The sequence below is a fragment of the Engystomops pustulosus genome, chromosome 10 (genome assembly GCF_040894005.1).
Source record: "Engystomops pustulosus chromosome 10, aEngPut4.maternal, whole genome shotgun sequence".
In the NCBI taxonomy this organism is placed as follows: Eukaryota; Metazoa; Chordata; class Amphibia; order Anura; family Leptodactylidae; genus Engystomops; species Engystomops pustulosus.
This window is the reverse complement of record NC_092420.1, coordinates 66,283,577-66,307,362: the sequence shown is the minus strand read 5'-3', so window position 1 is coordinate 66,307,362 and position 23,786 is coordinate 66,283,577. Positions and strand designations below refer to the sequence as shown.

The 23,786-nt window shown below is 42.1% G+C and overlaps 1 protein-coding gene across 1 annotated transcript in view; it reads right to left on the bottom strand.

The window, feature by feature from the left end:
• Positions 1 to 23,786, bottom strand: part of EPHX4 (epoxide hydrolase 4) — a 58,763-nt gene that overhangs the window by 6,695 nt on the left and 28,282 nt on the right. Inside the window, exons 3-4 of the mRNA XM_072128428.1 lie at positions 17,606 to 17,763; positions 14,108 to 14,236 (exon numbers count right to left, since the gene is read on the bottom strand). Of these exons, the coding sequence (XP_071984529.1) occupies positions 14,108 to 14,236; positions 17,606 to 17,763 (287 nt within the window). The remainder of the gene's footprint in view (positions 1 to 14,107; positions 14,237 to 17,605; positions 17,764 to 23,786) is intronic.

The following is a 23,786-nucleotide window of genomic DNA, read 5'->3' as shown; positions in this document are numbered from 1 at the left end:
CTCCTTAAGGCAAGAGAACGGTTAAAGGGGTTGGTCATGGTTGGTTACCTCATGTTTTTTGTACTGTTTGTGTGTGTGTGGGGAGGGCAGATATTCGGTCATTTACCAATATACATCTATTCACAGCTCTGCTCCGCTTTCTTGATATGTAAAGAGAACCTTCCTTTTCCCTCATCAGCCAGACATTCCTGTCCATAAAATGGTCGCAGGCGGAGGGTCATGTGATCTCTACCTCTCCATGAACAATCGCCCTGCCAGGACCTTGATCTTATATTCATGAATACTATCCTAAGGGCGTTTGTTCATGAACAGTTACCCTCATGGCCCTCCATCCGCGGCCATTTTATGGACAGGAATGTCTGGCTGATGAGGGAAAAGGAATGTGTGGCTGAATGTCAGAAATCCAACATTAGAGATGTTCCTGGTTGTGTCTTCTACCAATAGTTTAAATGAAACTGAGACACAGCCACGGATCATAAAATTTAAAGGTAAGTGTATGTAAGTGTGTATGTAACAGAATGATGAGATTTTTTTTACCAACAGGAATGGGAAAATCAACAAAGAAAGGACATTTTTTTTAACATCAATCATGGAGAGATCATATGGAGAATAACACCTGTAACATCAAAAGGGACCAAATCTACGCATAAGTGAAATCAGGTGAATAATCTTCAGTTTTTAAAGAAAACCTACCATGAGGAATCTACTATCAGCAGTAGATCTAAAGGTAGATTCCTCCTGCCTGCCTCTGCCCTAATCTGTCATTTAATAATCCTGGAACCTGATTTTGATGGAGGATTTCCTTTAACCTTTGAACACTACTTCACAATTTTGAGCATATTTACTGTTGAACCCATGCATGCAGAGAAAAGTGTTTGATCCTTTGGTGTCTGACCACAGGAACATTGGCCTTCAAGACCCCCAGTCATTTCAGCGATCCGGTGCGGAGTCAATTGTCTTGGAAGCCCAATAAAAGTCAAGAGAGTAGTGGTCCAGTCTGTGCACCCGCACACCATTCATATAGGGCACTTGTACCCCCAGCACCTAATGGAAAACCCCTTAAAGCAGGTGAACCAAGTATTATTGCTATCCCCTACCCAACAATCTGATCAGTGGGGGTCACCAACCAATTACAAGAACAGGGGTCCCATTCTTACTAGTTGAATGAACGACAGGTTCAAGCATATAACCTGCCTTTTATTCAATAATATAGGAGTGTTGGTAATTGTCCATCTACTGGACTCCCATACACATTAAATTTGTGTTTGAGATAGCAACAATTAGCGTCACTCCTATTGTATTGAATGGAGCTGTGGGGGGTCACAGCAGTCAGGCAACCACCCAACAATTATAATTGGCACAACCCCTTAAAATAGTTCATTGCGTCGTTTATATTATGTGTTAACAAGTATTTGTGTTATTCCTCAGGAATGGCCAGTACTTTATTTTGGTCCACAGATATAATAATAACACATAGTACCCAGATATTTTTACTTAAATCCATCATATTTCAAGTGTCACATTACCATACATATCATTTTGCACATGTAAGTTCAGTTCATCTGAGCAGTAATCTTCCATGCTCTGTAGTTTCCACAGAATCAATACTTATAGAATTAGAAGAGAAAAGCTAGAAAGCAAAAGCATTTCACCTCAGGGTCACTGCAATTTTACCAGCATGACCGATATATCTCAGAGAAACTGCAGTTACTGTTTTTAGATTAGAAATCTACAGGCCTGGAGATGAACAACGGGGCAAGTAGAAGCAGCAGGGTATGTAATACAGATCTACAACACAAGAATATAATCTCACTGGAGAACAGGGAAACCGCAAATGTCATTCATTACATTGTATAATCTAAAAGTAATAAACCAGAAATCTATACCCCATACATGTCAAATCTGAGAGGTAGGAAGGTCTAGTTGATCTGGGTTTCAGACAAAAATGTTAACATTGTAATATTTACCACTTTGCAAAAACTTAGAAGGTCCATGACTTAAAAGCTTTAAACTACTATCCTGCTGGTATCGAACTCCGTTTAGACTAAGGCTACATTCACACGAACGTATGGGGGACGTATATACGGCCGACGTATATACGGCCGATATACGTCCCCCATACACTCCTATGGGCGCACGGCACCCTACGGGAGCGGTAAGGTTCCGCACACGTGCGGCACCGTACCGTTCCGTACCCGGGAGAAAGATAGGACCTGTCCTATCTTTCCCCGTAATACGGCGCCGTGCGCCATAGGTTGCTATGGAGAGGGGCGGGGGTGAGCTGCGCTCACCTCCTCCTCCTCTCCCCGTACACTGCCGTTGCCCGCTACGGTACGGTACGGGCGGGCAACGGCAGTGTGAATATAGCCTAAGTCAAATCTACCCGCAAGTATCAAATCAATGTTGGAGATGTGAGTCTGAGATAGGTACAATGTTACACATATGGTGGAACTGCCCTTTAATAACTCCCCTCTGGCACGATGTCAATAGTCTGTATAACGCACTAACTAAATCTAATCTAACCTTCACTCCGGAACAGGCCCTGCTCTCGGCACTGCCTGGCTCCATCTCCAAAATCAAAAAACTTTATAGTGGCCACACGCCAGATCATCCCCAGACTTTGGAGATCGACCACACCTCCCTCGAGATCTGACTGGGTGACAGCCTTATCTCACATTCAAAGGATGGAAGAGCTTAAGGCAATAGATGAGGGTAGAGTGGCAGTGTTTTATTCTACATGGACCTCATGGGCGACCTTCAAGGACTCACCTGCTCTTGCTACCTGGATCTCATCTGGGGTTACTCCTTGAGTGTCTGCGCAGATCATTATCTTTTAAAACTATTAGTCTCACTATAACCTATACCTATTACTCATGCTGAGCCTGATGTAGTACGGGACTCGGCATATCTTTAATTCAACTGTTGTATGAATGCTTGTATGAATGTGGATGTGTTTGTCTAATGTATTGTTATTTAGTCTTGATGCATTTTCGCCATAATCTCAATTTGTTTGCTACAGGTTATCCATTCAAATGTATGTATTCTTATGCTTTGTACGGCACACTACTCAGAGATGCTACTTAATGTATCAAGCCATTATGTACGTACAATAATGTATTATAATGCTTTATTAATGTCTTATTACTGTTTTTACTGGATTGTCCAAGCAATAAGCTCTGTACAATATATAATGTGTTTTGTACGTTTCAATAAATGTTTATTGACCATAAAAGCTTTAAACTAAACTAAACTACATTTTTAACAAAATGGCATAAATAAATAGTGCAGATAATAGTAAACTATGTTTTCTCTGCCTTTCTTTATTATTTAATCAGCTTTCTGTCCTGTATCCACTGACAGCTGAGAGATAAAGAACCTGATAAAATGTCTAATGACTTATCTTTTTACTGACAGTCTCTGGATAGTCTGATCTCCTTACAGAGTGAATATCTCTAGGTATGTATAGAGTTAATTTTTACCCTCCATTCCTTATCCTTAGACTTCAGATACACTGCTCGCTGCAGGATAAAGAAGAGCAGAAAAAGGCACATAGAAGCTACTTTACTTAATGAAGTACCGTATAATTAGAAAGTTTACTATTACCACCTGTTCAATTCATTTCTGCAGTAAAATAAAATATGCATCATAGGTTTAGTTACACTTTAAACATCATTCAATGTACCTTATTATACTTTTCTATAATACTTTTTATTATATACTTAGCTGTTATGCTTAAAGAGAACCCGTCATGCAAAATAACCCCCCTAATCTAAATATATTTTCATAAACTGCTATTAGAAAGCATTGCCCTTATCTCTTCATTGTCCCTCTACATGCCTGTAAACTTAAGCAATGAGGTTGTCCTAAAGCTGTATGCAAATGACCTGTGAAATGTCCAATGAGTAATTAGCATATTCAAGCTGTCCACTCTATTCATGAGTGGGAGGTACAGCCATACCCCCAGTGCTTGAAAGACACTCTGTATAATTATGTGAGGTATAATGGTGTAATGGCTCCTCCATGCGCTTCCTGGTACTGGAGCCCCCTGAAGTCTGTGTGTGTGTATAGGAGAGATACAACACCTCCAGGCAGCCATGTTACAGCAGAACATGTTAGGTACTTCTGTAGCTGATGTCTGTGTATCACAAATGTGTATTAGGAGGATGCAGCATGTCAGCAGATGTGGCACACACACCAGAAATGCTTTACTATACATTACACAAAGACAAGAGCAGGGGGTGGAGAGGGGAGGGGTAACAGGGGTGACATCACTGCCTCTGACCATGTGACCAGCCTCATTTACATAATAAAGAAGATGATTTTATAATGATTAATGTATGAATTGGCTAGATAAAGGCTGGGATGTATCCTTGTGAGCTGCTCCAATAGGTAGAGGTGACAGAAATAGTGACAGAGACCTGATCACAGGTGCCCCTTTAAGCAAAAATAAGCAATTCTCTGATTTACTCTGTCATGCTTCCTGGTAACCATGGGAAACCATACAGAACAGCTAGAGATGACAGGAGGCTTCTTGGGAGGGGCTGTAGGAGAGGGGTGCAAGAAAATCGGATGTTGACCTGAATAGGATTTTATAAAAGATGATGATAAATATACCAAGTTATATCTCAGGCTAGGAAGAAGGTAGACGCATGATACAGGTATCCTTGGAATTGTTGTCAAAGGTTCTTTCCGGCTATGCTAAAATTATTTTTTCCAGTAACTTTAAAGTTATGCTTTAAAAAAAGATCAATTCAAAAAGTCCCATAAAACATAAATAATTTCAGGGGACAATGAACAAAACCTAATTTGTCTGAGCAATGCTTGAGTTATAGATTATATAATTCCTCTTCTAAGAGCAGTATAGCAGAAATCAAAGGGTGCATTTATTTTTAATACAGTGATGTACTGAGTTTGCTAGAAGACACCCATACAGTATGATGCTTTACCCTTTCTTATAGGTTTATTCAACCAATAATAAATCATGGCACAACTGCAATTACTGGTGCATTGTGATGAACATCAGTCCCTATGGAATAGGATATCATCAGTATGTAAAGAGAACAATAGTACACTCTCTATACTATACCAAAAATCATATGAAGGTATTCATATCACTAATCTACTAAACTTAATTCATTTTTAGTCTTTTCAAGGTCTTGAGTATGTGACCGTGGTTTGATAATTAAAGGGAATGTCTATGTGGCTTTCAATTATAACCCATTTAAAGCATTTACCCAGAGCAGAGGGGAGGGCTGAGGAGTAGCATAATGCCCAGAGCTAAGAGGGCAGCAGTGTGAGGACATGTTCTTATTGCATATGGGGAAGATACTATTCTGAAATATAAATTCATCTTTACTTTCCTGCAGCTACTTTCATCACTCCAGGACTGCTACCTAGCACTGGTAGTTTTCTCAAAACTATTGACTTTAAGAAGTTTGTCCAGTATGTAAATTGATGACCTCTCTTCAGAATGAGATATAGTTTTTGTTGGTACCATTTTGGAATACACTCACCGGCCACTTTATTAGGTATACCTGTCCAACTGCTCGTTAACACTTAATTTCTAATCAGCCAATCACATGGCGGCAACTCAGTGCATTTAGGCATGTAGACATGGTCAAGACAATCTCCTGCAGTTCAAACCGAGCATCAGTATGGGGAAGAAAGGTGATTTGAGGCCTTTGAACGTGGCATGGTTGTTGGTGCCAGAAGGGCTGGTCTGAGTATTTCAGAAACTGCTGATCTACTGGGATTTTCACGCACAACCATCTCTAGGGTTTACAGAGAATGGTCCGAAAAATAAAAAACATCCAGTGAGCGGCAGTTCTGTGGGCGGAAATGCTTTGTTGATGCCAGAGGTCAGAGGAGAATGGCCAGACTGGTTCGAGCTGATAGAAAGGCAACAGTGGCTCAAATCGCCACTCGTTACAACCAAGGTAGGCAGAAGAGCATCTCTGAATGCACAGTACGTCCAACTTTGAGGCAGATGAGCTACAGCAGCAGAAGACCACACCGGGTGCCACTCCTTTCAGCTAAGAACAGGAAACTGAGGCTACAATTTGCACAAGCTCATCGAAATTGGACAGTAGAAGATTGGAAAAACGTTGCCTGGTCTGATGAGTCTTGATTTCTGCTGCGACATTCGGATGGTAGGGTCAGAATTCGGCGTCAACAACATGAAAGCATGGATCCATCCTGCCTTGTATCAACGGTTCAGGCTGGTGGTGGTGGTGTCATGGTGTGGGGAATATTTTCTTGGCACTCTTTGGGCCCCTTGGTACCAATTGAGCATCGTTGCAACGCCACAGCCTACCTGAGTATTGTTACTGACCATGTCCATCCCTTTATGACCACAATGTACCCAACATCTGATGGCTACTTTCAGCAGGATAATGCACCATGTCATAAAGCTGGAATCATCTCAGACTGGTTTCTTGAACATGACAATGAGGTCACTGGACTCAAATGGCCTCCACAGTCACCAGATCTCAATCCAATAGAGCATCTTTGGGATGTGGTGGAACGGGAGATTCGCATTATGGATGTGCAGCCGACAAATCTGCGGCAACTGTGTGATGCCATCATGTCAATATGGACCAAAATCTCTGAGGAATGCTTCCAGCACCTTGTTGAATCTATGCCACGAAGAATTGAGGCAGTTCTGAAGGCAAAAGGGGGTGCAACCTGTTACTAGCATGGTGTACCTAATAAAGTGGCCGGTGAGTGTATATAGGGGTACCTGAAAATGTTTGTTCGCATTTATTCCTGTTTATTCCCCTTTTGAGGCAGAGGCAGCTAAAAAAGTAATTCTATTTTTATATTTTGGAGTTTTTTTTTTGTGTGAAATGTTTAAGACTTTATTTTCATTTTTATTACACATTTTTAATTCCTGCTATGGAACTTAATCAGCATGTTCTCTAGTGTCCAATATACTGTAGTATGTGTATTGCTGTATTGCAGTATTCTTAGCCCAAAGCTCAATTTAATCAAACAAGACCTTGCCTCTGGCAGACTGTAATACTGTAGAATGACTGATGTTGTATATGATAATTGCCTTCATAACCTTATTGCTGCCTTGATAAACCATCAAAACTCTGCAATCATATTGCACAGGGGTGCAACTACAGTGGTGGCATCCATAGTAGTCAATATGGGGCACGCTGTTAGGGGGCCCTGTCCTCCGACCTGACAAAGTGGGGGATATGCACCCTTATTTACATATTATGCTGCCTAGACATGTATGTGATGTATATATGCTGTATATATGTGTGTGTGTCTGTGATGTGTATCTGCTGTATGTGTATTTGGTGTATGGTGTGTATATACCATATGTGTGTAGATATGCTGTGCGTATGTATATGACACTGTATGTGTGTCTATATGTGATGTGTATGTGATCTATATGTGTGCAAGTGTTGAATGTGTGTGCAAGTATATTAATGTGTATGTATAAGTGAGTGTAATATACATATTTGGAAGTGGGCCCCTTTCAAAACTTAGCTATGGGGTCCTGCCTCTCCTAATTATGCCCCTGGTATTGCAGTGGTTCTGATGGCAAGTGACTTTCAATCCTCTGCAGCTGACACTGACAGCCATTGATAGCATGACAATATGGCAGGTGTCACGGGTGCTCCTGCGACCCGTGACCCAGGTCACAGGCGTACCATTGCTCATATATGTGCCCCTGGACTCCCATCACTTCTCTTACCTCTCCACGTTCCCACGCTGTCCACAGCCCCTTCCTGTCTTCCCTGCCGGATCTTTGTGCCTTGTGCCTTAGAGAAAGCTTTGCCCAGTGCTGTTGTTGTGATTTCCCGTTGTGGCCCTGGTTCCATTCCAGAATATGCTTCTCTGCTGCCTGCCTTGACCTATTGCTACATCCCCGACTTTAATCACATGCTGCCCGTCCTGACCTCCTGCCTGTCCCCGACTACAATCCTGCTTAATGTCACTGTACCTCGCCTTGGCTGCCACTGCGGACAAAATTGTACCTGTGGAACGACCTGGTGGTTCCACACAGCCGACAGTTCAACCTGCTTTGGGGCGGGTTCTGGTCCAAGGTGTCAGCTTATGTCATCGTCCGCGGTGGTCCGGTGGGTCCACTACCCTGAAGCCTGACAACAGATATGGGGTGTTCCTTCTTATGCCTTGTGCTCTATATTCATGAAGTGTCGGCACCACAAGCTTGGTAATCCCAACACTTTTCTTGCGCTTCTAGGTTCCCAAAAATTTTTATGATGCAATTTTTGGAGCACAAATAGATTCGCTTAAAGCTGGTTTAGCAAATTCTATTTCACCTTCATGAATGTGGAGACAGTCCAGAACCTTTTCGGTCATGCGTCAATTCATTAAGCCCTTGCGCCAAAATCTAAACTCTCAATATAGCTTACTGTACAACTAGTGCACCCAATATATTGCCCCGGCACCCCAATTGATGAATGCTTACCTCTTAGGCTCCTTACAATAGTGGGCTGAAGCTTATCCCAATGAATCCTCATGCTGTGGAATATGTTCTCTGGTTCAGTTCTCCCCTACTTAAATTGGGAGGAGGAGCAAACATTAGCAGCAGACACCTGTGGGGGCTACGTGTTTTGTGGGGGTCCTCCAAGTGATGCAACAGTCCATATTTTGACTGTAACATCATCATAGAAATACCCACAACACGGCTCAGAGGAACCTGGAGATGGATGCCATACAGCTGCATCTATAATGGCCTCTACTGAGCAAGTATTGCCCACTGCAGCAGGAGGATATAGAGCAGTCTCTTGCTGGATGTGACGGACACAGTAAATGTCTATGGGCGCATACACCTGGAGCTTTCCTGGCAAAGGTGCTAAACATGTCCAAAAGATGTGCAACATCCCCCACTGGGGCCTAGCCTTTTTCTCGGGGACTAGAGAAAGCCGGGTCCCGGAATACCTGAGTGGCTGGCGGTTGCGGCCTAGGCACGCTAGTGTCACGGTGCTTGGTATGGGGACCGGAGGGCTGTCCTACAGCCTGGCAGGTCTCCAGCAGGGTGGTGTTGGCAAGAAATGATGAGGGAGAGACTGCTAGAGTAGTTCTCCCTGGGGCAACCCTTTGGGGTCTGAAGTGTGAGACCCTGTGTGGTGGATAGGGCGCCCGTGATGGTGACAGCCGTGACAGCAGGGACCAGCCGGAGGAAGATGTTGAACAAAAGTAACTTACAGTTCTTTATTGGAACCGACAGGAACAGTAGGTAACGTGCCATGACAAAAGGTAGAATGCTGGGGCTGCAGTTGGAGATGGAACCACAGGAAGGGATCTTCAGCCTGCATGCAAGGGCAGGCTGGGATATAGCTGTGTCCTAGTAGGATGCTTCAGCTTGTCTTGGGTTGCTTCAGATATCACCATTAAAGGTAGGATGATACCCCTTTTCTCTCACTAACTAGCTCCTCAGAGCTGTTCAGACAGAGAGCTGAGCTCTGGCTGCATTCTGACCAACTGGTTTGATCTGGTCTGTCTTACTGCACTGACTGACTCTGACTCTTCTGAGTCTCTAATCCACCAACTCTAGAGCTGTGTCAGCTCTAGCCTAAGACTTCTGAACTCTAGAACTTTCCTGACCAGGGGTTTTATTACTCCCACTGGCAGGGCCGGCGCTATGGGTAGGCAAAGGTGGCAATTGCCCAGGGCCCCCAGGGAGAAAGGGGAGAATCTCTTCTTTCAAATGAATATTTTGAATTTTGTTTCTAGGTGCTATGGATCTAGAGATATTCAGGTTTAAAGTGAGAATATCAGGTGCCATTTTTATATATAAATATCACTTCCGACGGCAGTTAATATCTCAGTTTTTCTGCATTTTAGAAACACAAATTAGATTCATATAAAAGAGGAGACTCTCTTCTTTCATAGGAAAAAAGAAGTGAGGTTCTATGAGTCACAGAACCAGAGATATAGCCCCCTGAAGTATCTCCCCCATCTCCAGATTCTTAGCCATCAGGCTGCAGGGAGCATTAACTGCACACAGGAGCTGCTGCACCTCACAGATAATGGAAATATTCACTTTATATGTTACTAGTACTACATTTTGAGAAGGGATAATATCAACTAATACTCATGTTTTTAACCCTTCTCTATGCAAATCTAAGAACACACTTTGGGCCACATGTATCAATCGTTTTTTTCTGTTGTTTTTGCGCCTTTTCATTCAGGCGCACCATTTTTTGTGCCATGTTTGCGACTAAATGTGACTAAATGCTAGCTGTGCAGCAAAAAATAACCAGCTTTCCCTCATTTATCCTAGCAATCCAGATGTTTTGATGCGCCTAATGATATTCATCACTTGCGACATTTCATTTAGGCGCAAAAACGGGAGCAAAAACACTCCAGCCCGGAGCTGGCGTTAACTGAGAAGAAAGCACTGAGCCCCTTTGCAGAACAGCTCATTTCTAGCAGAAAAGCTCATCCAGACCCTGCAGACACTAGAACAGATCATACAGACATGAGATACTCTGCAGACACTAGTACAGATAATACAGTCATTAGATACTCTGCAGACAGGAGCTGCAGACTCTATTTACACTTCATCACCTTCTATTTACAAAACATTCTGCAGAATCCAGAGCTCACAGCAAGAGAGAAGAGAACGTTACAGAATGTTGCACATAGTACTGACAGGTGTCCCCCATGTAATTCTGCACAGTATCACCAGTGTGTCTGAGGGGGATACTGTGCAGAATTACAGGGGTGCAGCAGGAGATCAGCACTGGGGGATCCCCTCCAGGAGAATCCCCTGCTGAGGAGGTCACTGGGTGCTGGGTGTCACACACCTGGGTGCTGCTGTGAGTGTTATCTTCATTCTGGGCTGTGGGAGAAGCAGAGAGGAGCTTGTAGCAGGATCACATGTAACTGCCTGAATCTAACATTACGCCGAAACTGCGCCAAAATTGCGCCTAAACTGTGTTAAAGTAAAGTGATTAATAAGAGGCAGGAAATTAACTTATCACAGATGGTTGTGCTAATTCTGTAAAAGCTTGTGATAATTCTGGAAAACAGTGCACCAGAATTTAGGCACAACTACTACACCTATGCGCACAAAAGTGATAAATGTGGCCTATTCTCTCTTATTCCCTTTTATTTTGTGATAGTTATTTTTTGTTGGGAAAATTGACTGATACGATGAACATTCAATCCTCTTCGCCTAATGTGACTACACCGCGACCAGAACATGTCCATAAAGTTATATGTAACACCAAAAACACACACATGTCCTGGAATAAAGTTTTTATTTCCCATCATCCTCCATTATTTACACCCATGTTATGACGTTCTCACTCTCATTCTTATGAAGCGCGGAGGGTTCTGTTATTGTGCAGCTAATACAATGGCGCACATCTAAACGTGACTTTTATTATCTCATTAGAGAGGTTTATGGATATATAGTTATTTATTTGGGTTACCATTGTCTAAGGAACAGACAATGATACATCTGTGTGAATTTTCTGCAGTTCCCTTTGCTGCATGTTTTGGTGAATATACATATGTGGGGTCTGTATGATCTCCTCACATCTTACTTTTTTAGGAAAGTAGATTTTCTTTATATAAGTATTCTGGATTTGTACATATTTTAGAGGAAATTTTGAATGTTAATTGCCAAATGCATCGCCTAGTTGTCTGCTTTCAAAATTCTATAGGTTTTATGTCGCCTTTACTTTTTATTCTGTTTTATTGATATATTTTGCAGGTTGTGACTGTCTAAAAATGTCTAGCTGAAAAGCAGATATCTAGTTATTACAGTGTTAATGATATTATGTGGATTTATTCATGTGAACATATCAATAGGGCACATTTGTGAACTCTACAAATGTCCATGTATTACATTTAGGAGATGTGAAGGTAAATATTTTCTGTTTGGATCAAATTTTTTGCCATCAAAGTCAAATTTTAAGTATTTTTAATAAAATGTTTCAATTTGAATCAAAATTGCATGAAGGCGCCTATGTCTATAAAATCTTTGATGCAATTTTGAAAATGGGGCAAGTATCTGCTTTCAGAAAATATCGGTCCCCCTCCCCAAATTTTTTGGAGTGTGGGAGGAAACCGGAGGACCCGGAGGAAACCCACGCAGACACAGAGAGAACATACAAAATCTTTGCAGATGTTGACCAGCGCTGCAAGGCTGTAGTGCTAATCACGGAGCCACCATGCTGCCCATAAATCTCCCTATCATCTATCTATCTCCTATAAAATTCTCCCATATTACAGTTTGTTTTACCATACTAAAGGAGCCTCTTGCTGACTGTGACTGGTCATAAAATAGTTTTATTTTGGGGCCCCACTTTTAGTTTTGCCCAGGGCACCACTTTGTCTAGAACCGGCCCTGCCCACTGGTCAGGTGGTGGTTCCTCCTCCAATTGCATCCCAGCTCACAGATACAATATATAACACATGTGATTGGTCAACACAGATTACATCACATAAAGAATTAACTCCTGCCTTACCAGACAGACTCTACCGCTGCAGTGTTCGCCTGTGTTATGTAGTGACCTGCTGTGGGGTTGATCCGACCCTACACAGGCTGTAAGCTACATGGTGGGGCGTATTCGCAGCAACCCCTCTGCCTTGCATCGGCAGGGGTGTTGCAGATGCAATGTGAATATGTATATATATGATATATGTATATTCTTATTTGTTTTCATATTTGATCAGCCCTTCATGTATAGATCTCCTTGACTGAGTAGTGTGACATTTGAAGCTTACGCACAATGAGAGGCTCGAGTGCACCTTGAGGATTCGGTCCAGTGTCTTACAAGCTGTCATGGGGAATGCTATATCTTGTCATCTATTGTATAACACAGGCGATATGGAAATCTGCTGCCTTTGTTAGATTCTGGCATGTAGAGACTCCAGTGTGTTGTGAGTGTTTGTAATAATCTCCCAGTGATGCACATTACATTACAAGTGATGCGGGTCATGCTGCGTTACTGACAGTCTGATAAATAATACATTGGAAACCATGGAAGTCTCAGACAGTTACCACTGCCTAAGGAAAATATCATTTATTCTCAGAGATGTTCCGGAGACTAAGAAGATGCATTTCTTATTTATCTGTTTATTTCCCTCAACACAAGAGCAGCTGCAGATCCTACACATATCCACAACTAGAAAAGACTTCCTGAGATAACAACAATATGAGCTGTGATATCACGGGGGATGCTGATCTATTGAAAACTCATCTACTGACATCTTTTGTGCGTCTCCTTTTCTCCGTGCTTCAAACAATATTGCCAGACTATAAAATCCAAGTACCTATTGCATTGTGCTGATTGTATGGAAAAGCAATATAAATCCTTGAGCAGTGGTGTAACGCCTGTGGTAGCAGCCATAGCAGCCACAGCAGCTGCTACTATGCCTCCTCTGCCAGTTTTGTGATGGTAAGGTATGTAATAAGCCCCCTTTCCAACAGGTGGAAAACCAGCAAAGACTATAGCGGAAATCTCTGCAAGGTCAGACCTGATCTAAACTGATCTGACCTGGTGGAGATCACATCACGTATGTTGCATATGGTTCACGGACACGTTTTTCACAAAAAAAGGGTATAATTAGACCCAGCAGCTCTGATTAACCCCTTTAGACCCGGCAGTCAAGTGACCGCGTAGTCCATAGAGCTGGCTCTGCTCCTCCGTGCATCACCCTCATTCAGCGCGATGCTGTGAGGGCGCTGTGAGGAGCGGAGAAGCGGAGAATATATATATATACATATATATATATATATATATATATTTGGTGATCATGCTGACCCAAAGAATGAAGGAGATGTGTCAGTCGGACTTCACAGTGACTGCCGTAAAAACAAAGCCCGTAAGACAATGGCACATCTGCACTTTTTGTAGATATCAAAGAATTTGGAATTTTTTTCCCAGCTTTGCATGGAAAATTTAATTGTGCCCATAGGAAGTCAAATAAACCCCACAGAAAACAAGGCCTCCTACATCTCTGTAAATAAAAAGTAATTTCTTTTGGAATGTGGATAGTTAAAAAAAAGGAAACAGAAAAAAAAAACATTGAAACAGATGGAGTAATGTAGCACACTTTATATAATACACAAATACAGTAAACAAAATTTACAGAATTTTATAGAACTTACCTGTAAATACAGTTGGATGGGGAAAACTCAATACTATAAGTTTGGTGACCATCTCTGGATAGCATATAGCAATCAACCAAGCAATCATCCCACCCCAGTCATGACCAATAAGGACACATTTGGTGTAACCTATAAAAGAATATATCACTTATTATATTGTATAATAATATTTTCATGATCAACTATTGTTATTTCTCATATTTCTTACTTACACAAGTTACATATTACCAGTGGAGTTTTTTGGTTGGTTGACAAAAAGGATCAGGGAATCGTACTGGGTAGGGATCTTAGAGGGATATGAGTGGCTGGAAATGTGGCGTTATTATTAAAGTTTGCCTTGTATAGAAGGAATTATAGAAAGGTGTAGGAACTATTACTGTATCGGGGTTCTAACAGAGCACCGTTAGTCTATTAGAGAACCATCAACATGTCGTTTTTATGTATTAAAATGCAAAGTTGCAAATCTCATTCTGGCTAATAATTTCGGAGGCAATTTTGATCGTCTTTGATATGCTACATGACCACCTTCCCACTGGAAAAGATTTCTTTCGTTCTAATATGGCAGCCATGTTATAAACATAGCCTAAAAGATAGCCCCTTTACCAATTACTATTAAGGTATGTCATTTTCACTATCACTTGCTGCAGGAGTCATCTCTCCTTGTGTTCTTTTAAAGGGGTATTCCGGGAATATGAACATCTAATAAAAAAACCCATGATGATATAAATAAATATATAAGTATAACAAAACTCAATGTCATTAGTCACAAGATGGAGCTTAAATAGTTTGATATTATGATTAACAAAATTTTATGGCCCCTCTAAAGTAGGTGGAGTTATCACCAAGATGGCCGCCACTGGAAACTACAAGTCCCCTGATCCTTTAGTTCTTAGTAACTCCTCCTCCCTCTTATACTCTGCTCCCAGTGATGATGTTACAGGCTGTCCTGCTCTTATATGATAGTAATTATGTGTAACTGCCATCCCTGCACATTACCTCACTGAGATGACGTCTCACCACAACACTGGCCATACTGGATGTACTGCAACCAACCAACTACAGCCAAACCTAGTGGTGATCACATGACCTGCACAGGCAGGTGCAAGACATGTGATGTGAACATGTGACCAGCAGCCATCTTGTGTCCTGTGTCTGCTCCGCGTGGAGGAAATTAACGGACTGAGTAAAGGGCCAGTCGCCTTTTGTTTATTCATCACAGTCTATGTCATCACCATTTTTCTGCTAAGGGGAGCAAAATTTTAAATAACAACTAATGACATATTAGCTTATATTTTAAGTACCCATTTGTATATGAATTATGCTGATTCCTGGAATACCCCTTTAACCTTTAAAGTCACACCTCCTGAAATGTCAACAATTATAAATAGTCAAAGAGGTGTGTTCAAAAAAGCTATGTAGTTAGCATGACTTGCTGTCAGTGTCAGGCAGTATAGGGGTATGCTCTCAATTTCTATTTTTCTATAAATTTCTAGGGGGAATCACAAAAGAACGACATCACACAAGAGCTGCACTTCATTAAATACAATAATTTCCTATACAGGTAGTCCCCGGGTTACCTACAAGATAAAGTCTGTAGGTTTGTTCTTTGTTGCATTTGTATGTAAGTTGGAACAGGTATATTTTGTAAGTGCAAGTGTAAATCCCTGTGATACTGAAACTTCCTTCATTGAAGTTACTGTTCATAACTATTACAGTTGCCTATTGCAGCCTGGGGCTAAAGTTCAGTAAAATACCAGCATCCCGAGAGCTTCACCAGATGTCCCAATGGACAGAGACAGGGGACGTCTGTAAGTCATTTGTCCTTAAGTTGAGTACTAAACATGCTTGACATCTCCTACATTGTAAGTCATACAAAAAATGGATAGAACAAGCAAACACCGTTTTCCCTTGGAAAGATGACAATACACAACAGATATTCTAATGCATTTGGTAGGATTCCATCAACAAGGAATACAATTTGTAACATATGTAAGGATTATATTTCGTTTGAGAAGCTATTAAATTTTTTCTGAAGTTAAAAGGGAACCTGTCAGCAGAAATTAACCTAATAAACTACTACCACTTGTCAGCAGTTGAATACCTTCCAGATGTTTCTTTATGGCCCTGTGTGATGGCATCATCCAGAAAATTAACATTTAAGTGAGATGTAAATTGGTTGCAAAAAGTAAAGAGGCAAAATTTTTAACTCTGTCTCTCCCTCAGAAAGACCCCTTCACTGTAGTCGATGCTCCTGAATCCAGAGACATCATTAACCAGATCTTCTGAAGTCCGGTGCATGTTTTCTAATCACAGAGGAGGAGGCGTTCAGAGCTCCCCACCTTGATTTCAGTGTTAAACTCTGCGCCTCCTTGACTTTATACAACCAGGTTACATCTCACTTCAAAGTTGATTTTCTAGATGATGCCATCACGTAGGAACATGAAGGAAACAAAAGGTAGAAGGTATTATGCTGTTTGACAATATACTGGTAGTGGATTATCAGACCAATTGCTGATGACAGGTTCCCTTTAAAAGAACATTGCTTCTCCTACCATACATGAAAAAACAAACAGACTGCGCCTTTACTAATAAGAAGGCATCTGGATACTTGCCTGGCACAACATAAGGATCAGATCAGGGCAGCACTTCTAGATTGAATAGGGCATCTATGCCATTTACTTTCAGATTGCGCTATGAGTGCCATCCATTACAGTATGTAACCTCTGATAGCAATCTCTGGAGAACGTTCCAGGTCAGTTATGATGTGAACATCAACCATCATGACTTCTATTCAGTGGATTATGGCTCCAGTGACTTCCACTGAGAATATTATAGGAAACAGAGTTTGCCAGCTGTTAAAATTCAGCTTATTGCTATATGCATGCTTCCCAGAAACCATTCCCTGTGAAATGTCACTGCCTTTATTAAAGTGAACTCATTTTCTGCATCAATGTCTAAGAATATATCTTATCTCTTTAACATAAAAATGTTGTAATTTGGGGTAAATGCCACTTAAACCGAAATTTGTGAAATATTAAAGGAATATACTGTAAAATAAAAGCGCTAGGAATGAATGAGAGATGGTTAGAATACCACGGCAGGTCATATAAAAATGTGTCGGGTCAATAAAGGGGATGTCAGTTTTTTTTGTAAAATAAAAAATAAGTCTTACTTTTTTATGATCTCTAGTTCTGGTTTTAGCTTTACTGAGAGCCTCTACTTCTCAGTACCTCTCCTGACACAGAAAATGACTACTCATCCTATCCCTGGCCACTGTTATGACTCGCTGTGGGCATAGTAGTGGCCAGTGTTTAGTTCAGCAATATGTGGAGCAGGCCCAGGGGCAGAGACCAGTGAGGATCTTTCCAAACAGTGGAGGGATCAGTAAGCAATAACCATCATTAGTCCTTATTTTTTTTAACTTTTATTCATTTCGACTACTAGTTTTATAAAATGGAAATATTTTCACCCTTTCCCATTATTCTGTACTTATCTTACCTAAAGAATCCAAGATTTCTTTTACATCCACAATTATGTAGTCTAATTTATAATTATCTTTACAGGAAGGTGCATCTGTTTCGCCGTAGCCTCGCAAATCCAGGGCCACCACCCGATATTCACGCTTAAATTCTCGTAACTGGTGACGCCAGGAATACCTAGAAGTAGAAAAAAACATAAAGAGGACTATAATGTATGAGAACTGACATGACTTAACTCTTTTAACATCACCTTCAGCATCGTCAATAACCCAAAAGTTTTTGCAAGATGTTTAGGAGTAGGCTCCTTTCATACCTGCCCTTTGGAACGCCTGATCAGTGTACAATGCACAACCTGTTTCTTTCTAAGTCCTTTGACCTGCTGGCCATCACTGAAACATAGATCAAGCAGGATGACACTGCCTCCCCCGCTGCGCTGTGCTATGGTGGTTTGCAAGGGTTAGACATATTACTCTCTCCATGGTGAACTTTTCAGGTCAATTCTTTTGTGCTTTCTATCACTTTCCCTTCTTTTGAGGTCCACACCCTCAGCCTTTTCCGCCCATTCTTAACTTCATGTGGCTCACCCTACCAGTTGCTCTACTCACTTTCTATCCTGTGATATTCCAACAGTCAGCATGGTGAACTTTAATATTCCTATTAACACCCCCACCTCTCCTTCTACCTCTCAGCTCTCATCACTAACTGCCTCTTTAGGACTCTTACAACTCTCTGATTTTGTATCTTCAATCTCTGACTTCACTAATACTACCTTTCCACTTTCAGACCATAACCTTCTCTCTTTTACTGTAAATAGTTTTTCTCCTGTACAGAGTACTCAACATCTCACAGAAACTGTGTGGTCATCGCTGTCCCCCATCTCTCTCCTGTTATAACCTGGCTACAAACCATTATAATCCTGTTCTCCAAAGTGCCTTGGATGAGGGCACTCATTCTCTCATTTCAGTCTACCACCCAATCCGTGTTATGCCAGTGATCTACCTTAATTTGAAACTCTCACTTCTCCAGGACTTTTCCTAAGCTGCACCAATTCTCTGGAATGCCCTTCCCCAGACTAATACCCAACATCCAAAGTTTCAAACGTGCTCTTAAAACCCATCTCTTTATGCAAGCCTATCATACTCACTAACTGCATGAAATTACAACTCTCTCTTTGCTAACCCAATATGTGTCCTTCTCCCGTCTGTTATCCGGCAAACACCAGATACCAAGTTAAAGGCTTCTCAGCAGTCCCATGGACCTTGAATGGCGGCCAAAGGTTCAAGCAGCAGCATCTTTATTTATGAAATTATTTTACTCTTTTCCCTTATAAAGAATGGCTGGACCAACCCCCTTTATCCTCATAGACTGTAAGCTCTTGTGTCACCCCCTCATCCTCATAGACTGTGAGCTCCTGTAAGCAGAACCCTCAATGTTCCATATGACTGTTTGAACCCTGTAATGTTATAATTTATTTGTATATATCCCCTATAATTTATAAAGCACTATGGAATATGATGGCGCTATATAAATAAAGGTTATTATTATTTGCATTGCGATGTTGCTTCTATAGACTGCGGTAATCTATTTTGCATTTATTCAATCGGATATGAATACCTACTTTTCTTCATATTTAAGATTATATATTGTGTAATTGTTTTCATTTAATTTTATGGTATTTTTTGCATATTTTTCTATGGACTATGCTTTGCTTATACCATGGCTATACAACACCTGCCTTTTTGGCTTATTTTCTCTCACCTTCTATTTGCTGCTTGTTTCTAATTTTGTATGAAGCACTTAATAAACATTATTTGGCAGCAAACATTACTTTTTGTTTCAGTTTGTAATGGCCAGTGGCCCTCTTACATTTTTCTGAGATTTCATGTACACAGTATATTTCTAGTATATGCCATCTCTCTATGATTGATGTATTTTGGACCTCTGGGTAATGATGTGTCCTCTTCCCTGTAATCCAGCAGCTCCATGCCACCAGCTGTGCAGAGAATTGCAGTGCAGCGCTATTCTCCAATATGATAATGGCTGCAGTTCCAGGAATGGCGCTGTGCAGGGAAACCTTGGAAATTTAATAGGGGATTGTGTCGCACACAATCGGATTTTGGCGCAGCTGGGCCGGTTTTCATGTAACAGAAATGGGGGGGAGGGACAGGCCGTCGGACGATCCGACTGATTCGGACTGAGCGCGGGATTTAACTTTGAAATTGTGACGCAAGCTCAAGCACTTACATGCACCGAGAATAAGAAGGTGAACTCCGGCGGACCTGAGCGGGGAATTGACACATGCAGGATATCGGGCGCACGATCTTAGTGAATCACAGCACAGTGCATTATAGTTGGACAATGCACTTTCTGTGAACTCCTCCAGACAGGTAATTAAATGTGCTCCATTCAGTTTATTACATACGAAAGGCTCTATAAGAACAGAAGTTGTCCTTTGTTTTCAATGTCACTGTGGATTATTCAGAAAGAATTTCATCTATCTATCCATCCATCCATTTATTTAGTTATCTGTCTAGTTCATGCAGGTTATTGAGCAGTGTTCTTTCACACCAATTCTTACACATTGGAATACATGAGAATCAGCAAGTTGTCAGGATTCGGGATGCGTGAATCCCCTGGACCACCGCGGGAGATGGTACTAGCCGACATCTGGGACCGGAGTCTAAGCGATACCTGGTCTTCACCAGAGCCCGCCGCAAAGCAGGTTGGACTTGCTGCGGCAGGATACCACCAGGTCGTTTCACAGGTGCGACTAGCCCGTGGTGGCAGCCGAGGTCTAGGTACCTTAGCAGGACACAGTCTCGTGGTCAGATCCAGGCACGAAGTCAGGGCAGGCAGCAGAGATACAACGTCAAGTCCAATCCGGTGTCAGCAACGGGAGGTCCAGGCAGATGGGTACAGGAACACAGGCACATGGGACACAGAAACACGGAGGAACAATGGTAACACAGGAACGCAGGAGACACAGGAACACAGGATAATCACTATGGATCTTTCTCTTAGGCGGTGAGGCACAAAGATCCGTCAGGGGACACAGGAAGGGGCTAGAATTTAAGGAGTATGGCTGGCCGGCCAGCGCCAATTATCGGAGCACTGGCTCATGAAATTTCTTGAAGCTGACGCACGAACACCCTAGGAGGCGGGGACGCGCGGGCCACACTGCCGGTGTCATCGCTGAATCCTGGGGAGGCGAGTGGAACGCCGAGAGCCGGGAGCAGTGGAGAGGGGCACAGGTGCGCCTGCGACCCAGGTGATGGGTCGCAGGAGCACTCGTGACACAAGCCTTTAATGCCTTGTGTCACATTTATTAAGGATTTTAGATACTTTTATACTTGGTACAACATATGGTCTAATAAAAGAGATAAAGATAACATTCTTTAATATATTTAGGATGGCAAAATAACATATTCTCTAATTCAGTATTATTAACAAAAATACAGCATTTCACAGTTATATTTCCAGTGCTGTTGTATATTTTGTTTGGCGTTGGATACGACCATGAACTCAGTCCTGACTAGGTTTGGGCAGCTCTTCCTGTCTGCTCTGATTTCTCTCACATAAACGTGAATCTCCTGCACTGCAGGAGCACGGGGAAGGGTCGCAGACTGCAACAGAGGCTATTCCTGTCCAGCAGCCTGTAGAGGGGTCAGCAGCAGCTCTACAACAAAAAAAACATCTTCTGTTGCGTTGGGTATAGTGCATCTGTGACACAACTGTGTCATGGACACTTTATAAATACATGTGCAAGGTCAGACAAAACTGGTGCAGGGGCTTTAATAAATGTGGGTCATTGTCAGTGCACAAGCATAACACAGAAGCGTCTGTTCAGCTAGTGCCCCACCACAGAGCTGAATCTTACACTGAGCAGTGAATGCAGTGATAGGAGCAAAAACAGCAACAAAACTGAGTAAGATTTCAAAGTAATAAAAATTCCTTTATTTATATAGTGCACACAGATTATGCAGCGCTACACCAAACTTGCCAAATCGGTCCCTGTTCCCAATGGGGATCACAATCTAATCAACCTACCACTATGTTTTGGAGTGTGGGAGGAAACCCGAGGACTAGAGATGGGCAAATCGATTCTAACAAAGAGGAATTTGTCTAGAATTTCAGGAAAATTTTGGTTCTGCACGAAACCGAAGTGTCAGGACTTGAACCGGCGGACGCTGTTGTCCCAGGCTGCAGCTCTACCAACTGAGCTAAGCAACTCTCTGGACAGCTCCAGTGCTGATCCTTGGCCTAGTTTTTGACTTTCCTGTTCCTATTTCCTGTTTCCCTGGCCTTGCTCCACCCCTTCCTAGATTGGACTTCCTATTTAAAGCCAGCCTTGCCTATACATACTTGCAAGATTACTGTGCTTCCAGCCTGTAGTCTAGTTTGTCTCCTTCTCTCCTGTGATTGACTCCTCTACTGTGCAATGACCACCAGCTTCCTCCTGACGAACAATACCCGCCTGCTCCCTCAATACTGACGCTGATCTTCTGTGCTACGACCTCCGGCTTCCTCCTGACTACAATACCTGCCTGCTCCTCTGTACTGATAAAGCCTCTCCTGTGTTCCGACCTCTGGCCTTACTGACCACGATTCCCGCCTGCAATAACTCAAGAAAGTTACAACACTTAGACTCCAAAACCAGACCCAGATCGTTACACGAAGTTTACGATGATTTGTGGGAACTAATTTTATTTTCCCCTTTATTAGCAAAATTGCAGCAAGCACAACATGTTACATGGGGCAGAGAACTCTGGGAAGAAGAAAGGAACGCCCTCGATCACTTGTGCAGACATGTAAGCCAATCAGCGACCGGCAGGCTTATGTGATGTCACAGCCCTATAAAAACAGATGGCCATTTGCAATCCCGTCATTTCACACTGCATGTGCTGTCTCTAGCGTCTAGCTGCTTGTACTCAGTAGCTGATGGAGTGATTTCAATTCTTTTTTTTGTAACTAAAGTAGATATCAAGAAATCCGTGTCAAAAACACATAGTTGATGGAAAGATTTTTTTCTCAAAGTCCAGGGTGTCAGTTTTTGGGGTTCTGTATTCCCCAAATTTCAATTCTTTCTTTCGGATATCAAGAAATCTGTGTCAAATCAACATAGTGCACTCTTTGATGTTATAGTGGGATCTTGGCCCTCAGCTCGGTCCTCTTTCAAGCTGGCACAGACGTTACCTTGTCAGGCTGCGTTGCCGCTTCACTTATTTGGTGAAGTTGGCCTATGTAAGTGCACATGGAACTGAAGCGATTCTAAGAGCAACGGCTGCCATACTAAAACACAGCATTGTTTGAAGACCAAACCACGCTCCCTATCCATCTTTAAGCATGGCACAACATTCTACAACGCCCTACAGCTGTGGTGGCGAAACTATGGCACGGGTGCCAGAGGCGGCACTCAAAGCCCTTTTTGTGGGCACCCGGGCCATCGCCCCAGCACACCAGACAGGACCCAAATAATCTTCCTGCAGTTCCAAGCAACTTAAAAGATGCTGCTTTCAGTCATATTTTGATACTGACTTTGCTACTTGGGACTGTAGGAAGAGGGAGAATTAGAAAGGGTCGATTTATCTTTGGAGGACCTCCTGCTGGCCCTACGATTCTCTGTGTACAGAGGGAAACTGGAAAGAAGCTAAAATTATGAACATTTTCCATCTTTCTGCTGTGTTGCTGTCCTCGGGAGGCCAATATGATTGAAAGTTATTGAACAGGGAGCAGTAAGTTACTGCTTTCATTTTTGGTTGGCACCTCGCAATAAATAAGCAGGGTTTTGGGTTGCAGTTTGGTCACTCGGCTTCTAAAAGGTTCGACATCACTGCCCTACAGGCTCTCTGCAGCCAGGAAATACCTGTTTTTTTTTAACATGATTCGCTATGATTCGATTCAGGTCAAATCAAATTTTGTCAGAAAATTCTGTAAACTCGGCGAATCTAAAAATTCACCCATCTCTACCGAGGACCCAGAGTACATTTTTATCAGAGTAACATCTTTTTCATGTTGGCATAACTAAGTGATTAAGATTTGAGAACTTTCTTTCATGGGCAGACCCATTTAATGGGAAAAGTAGCGTGCTCCAAAGATTATGCAACCTGGGCATAAATAAAGCCATACGAGGTGCAAAGTATGACTTTGATAAAACTGGTGCAGTATAATAAAGTCCATCTTAGATTCATACAATTTTGATA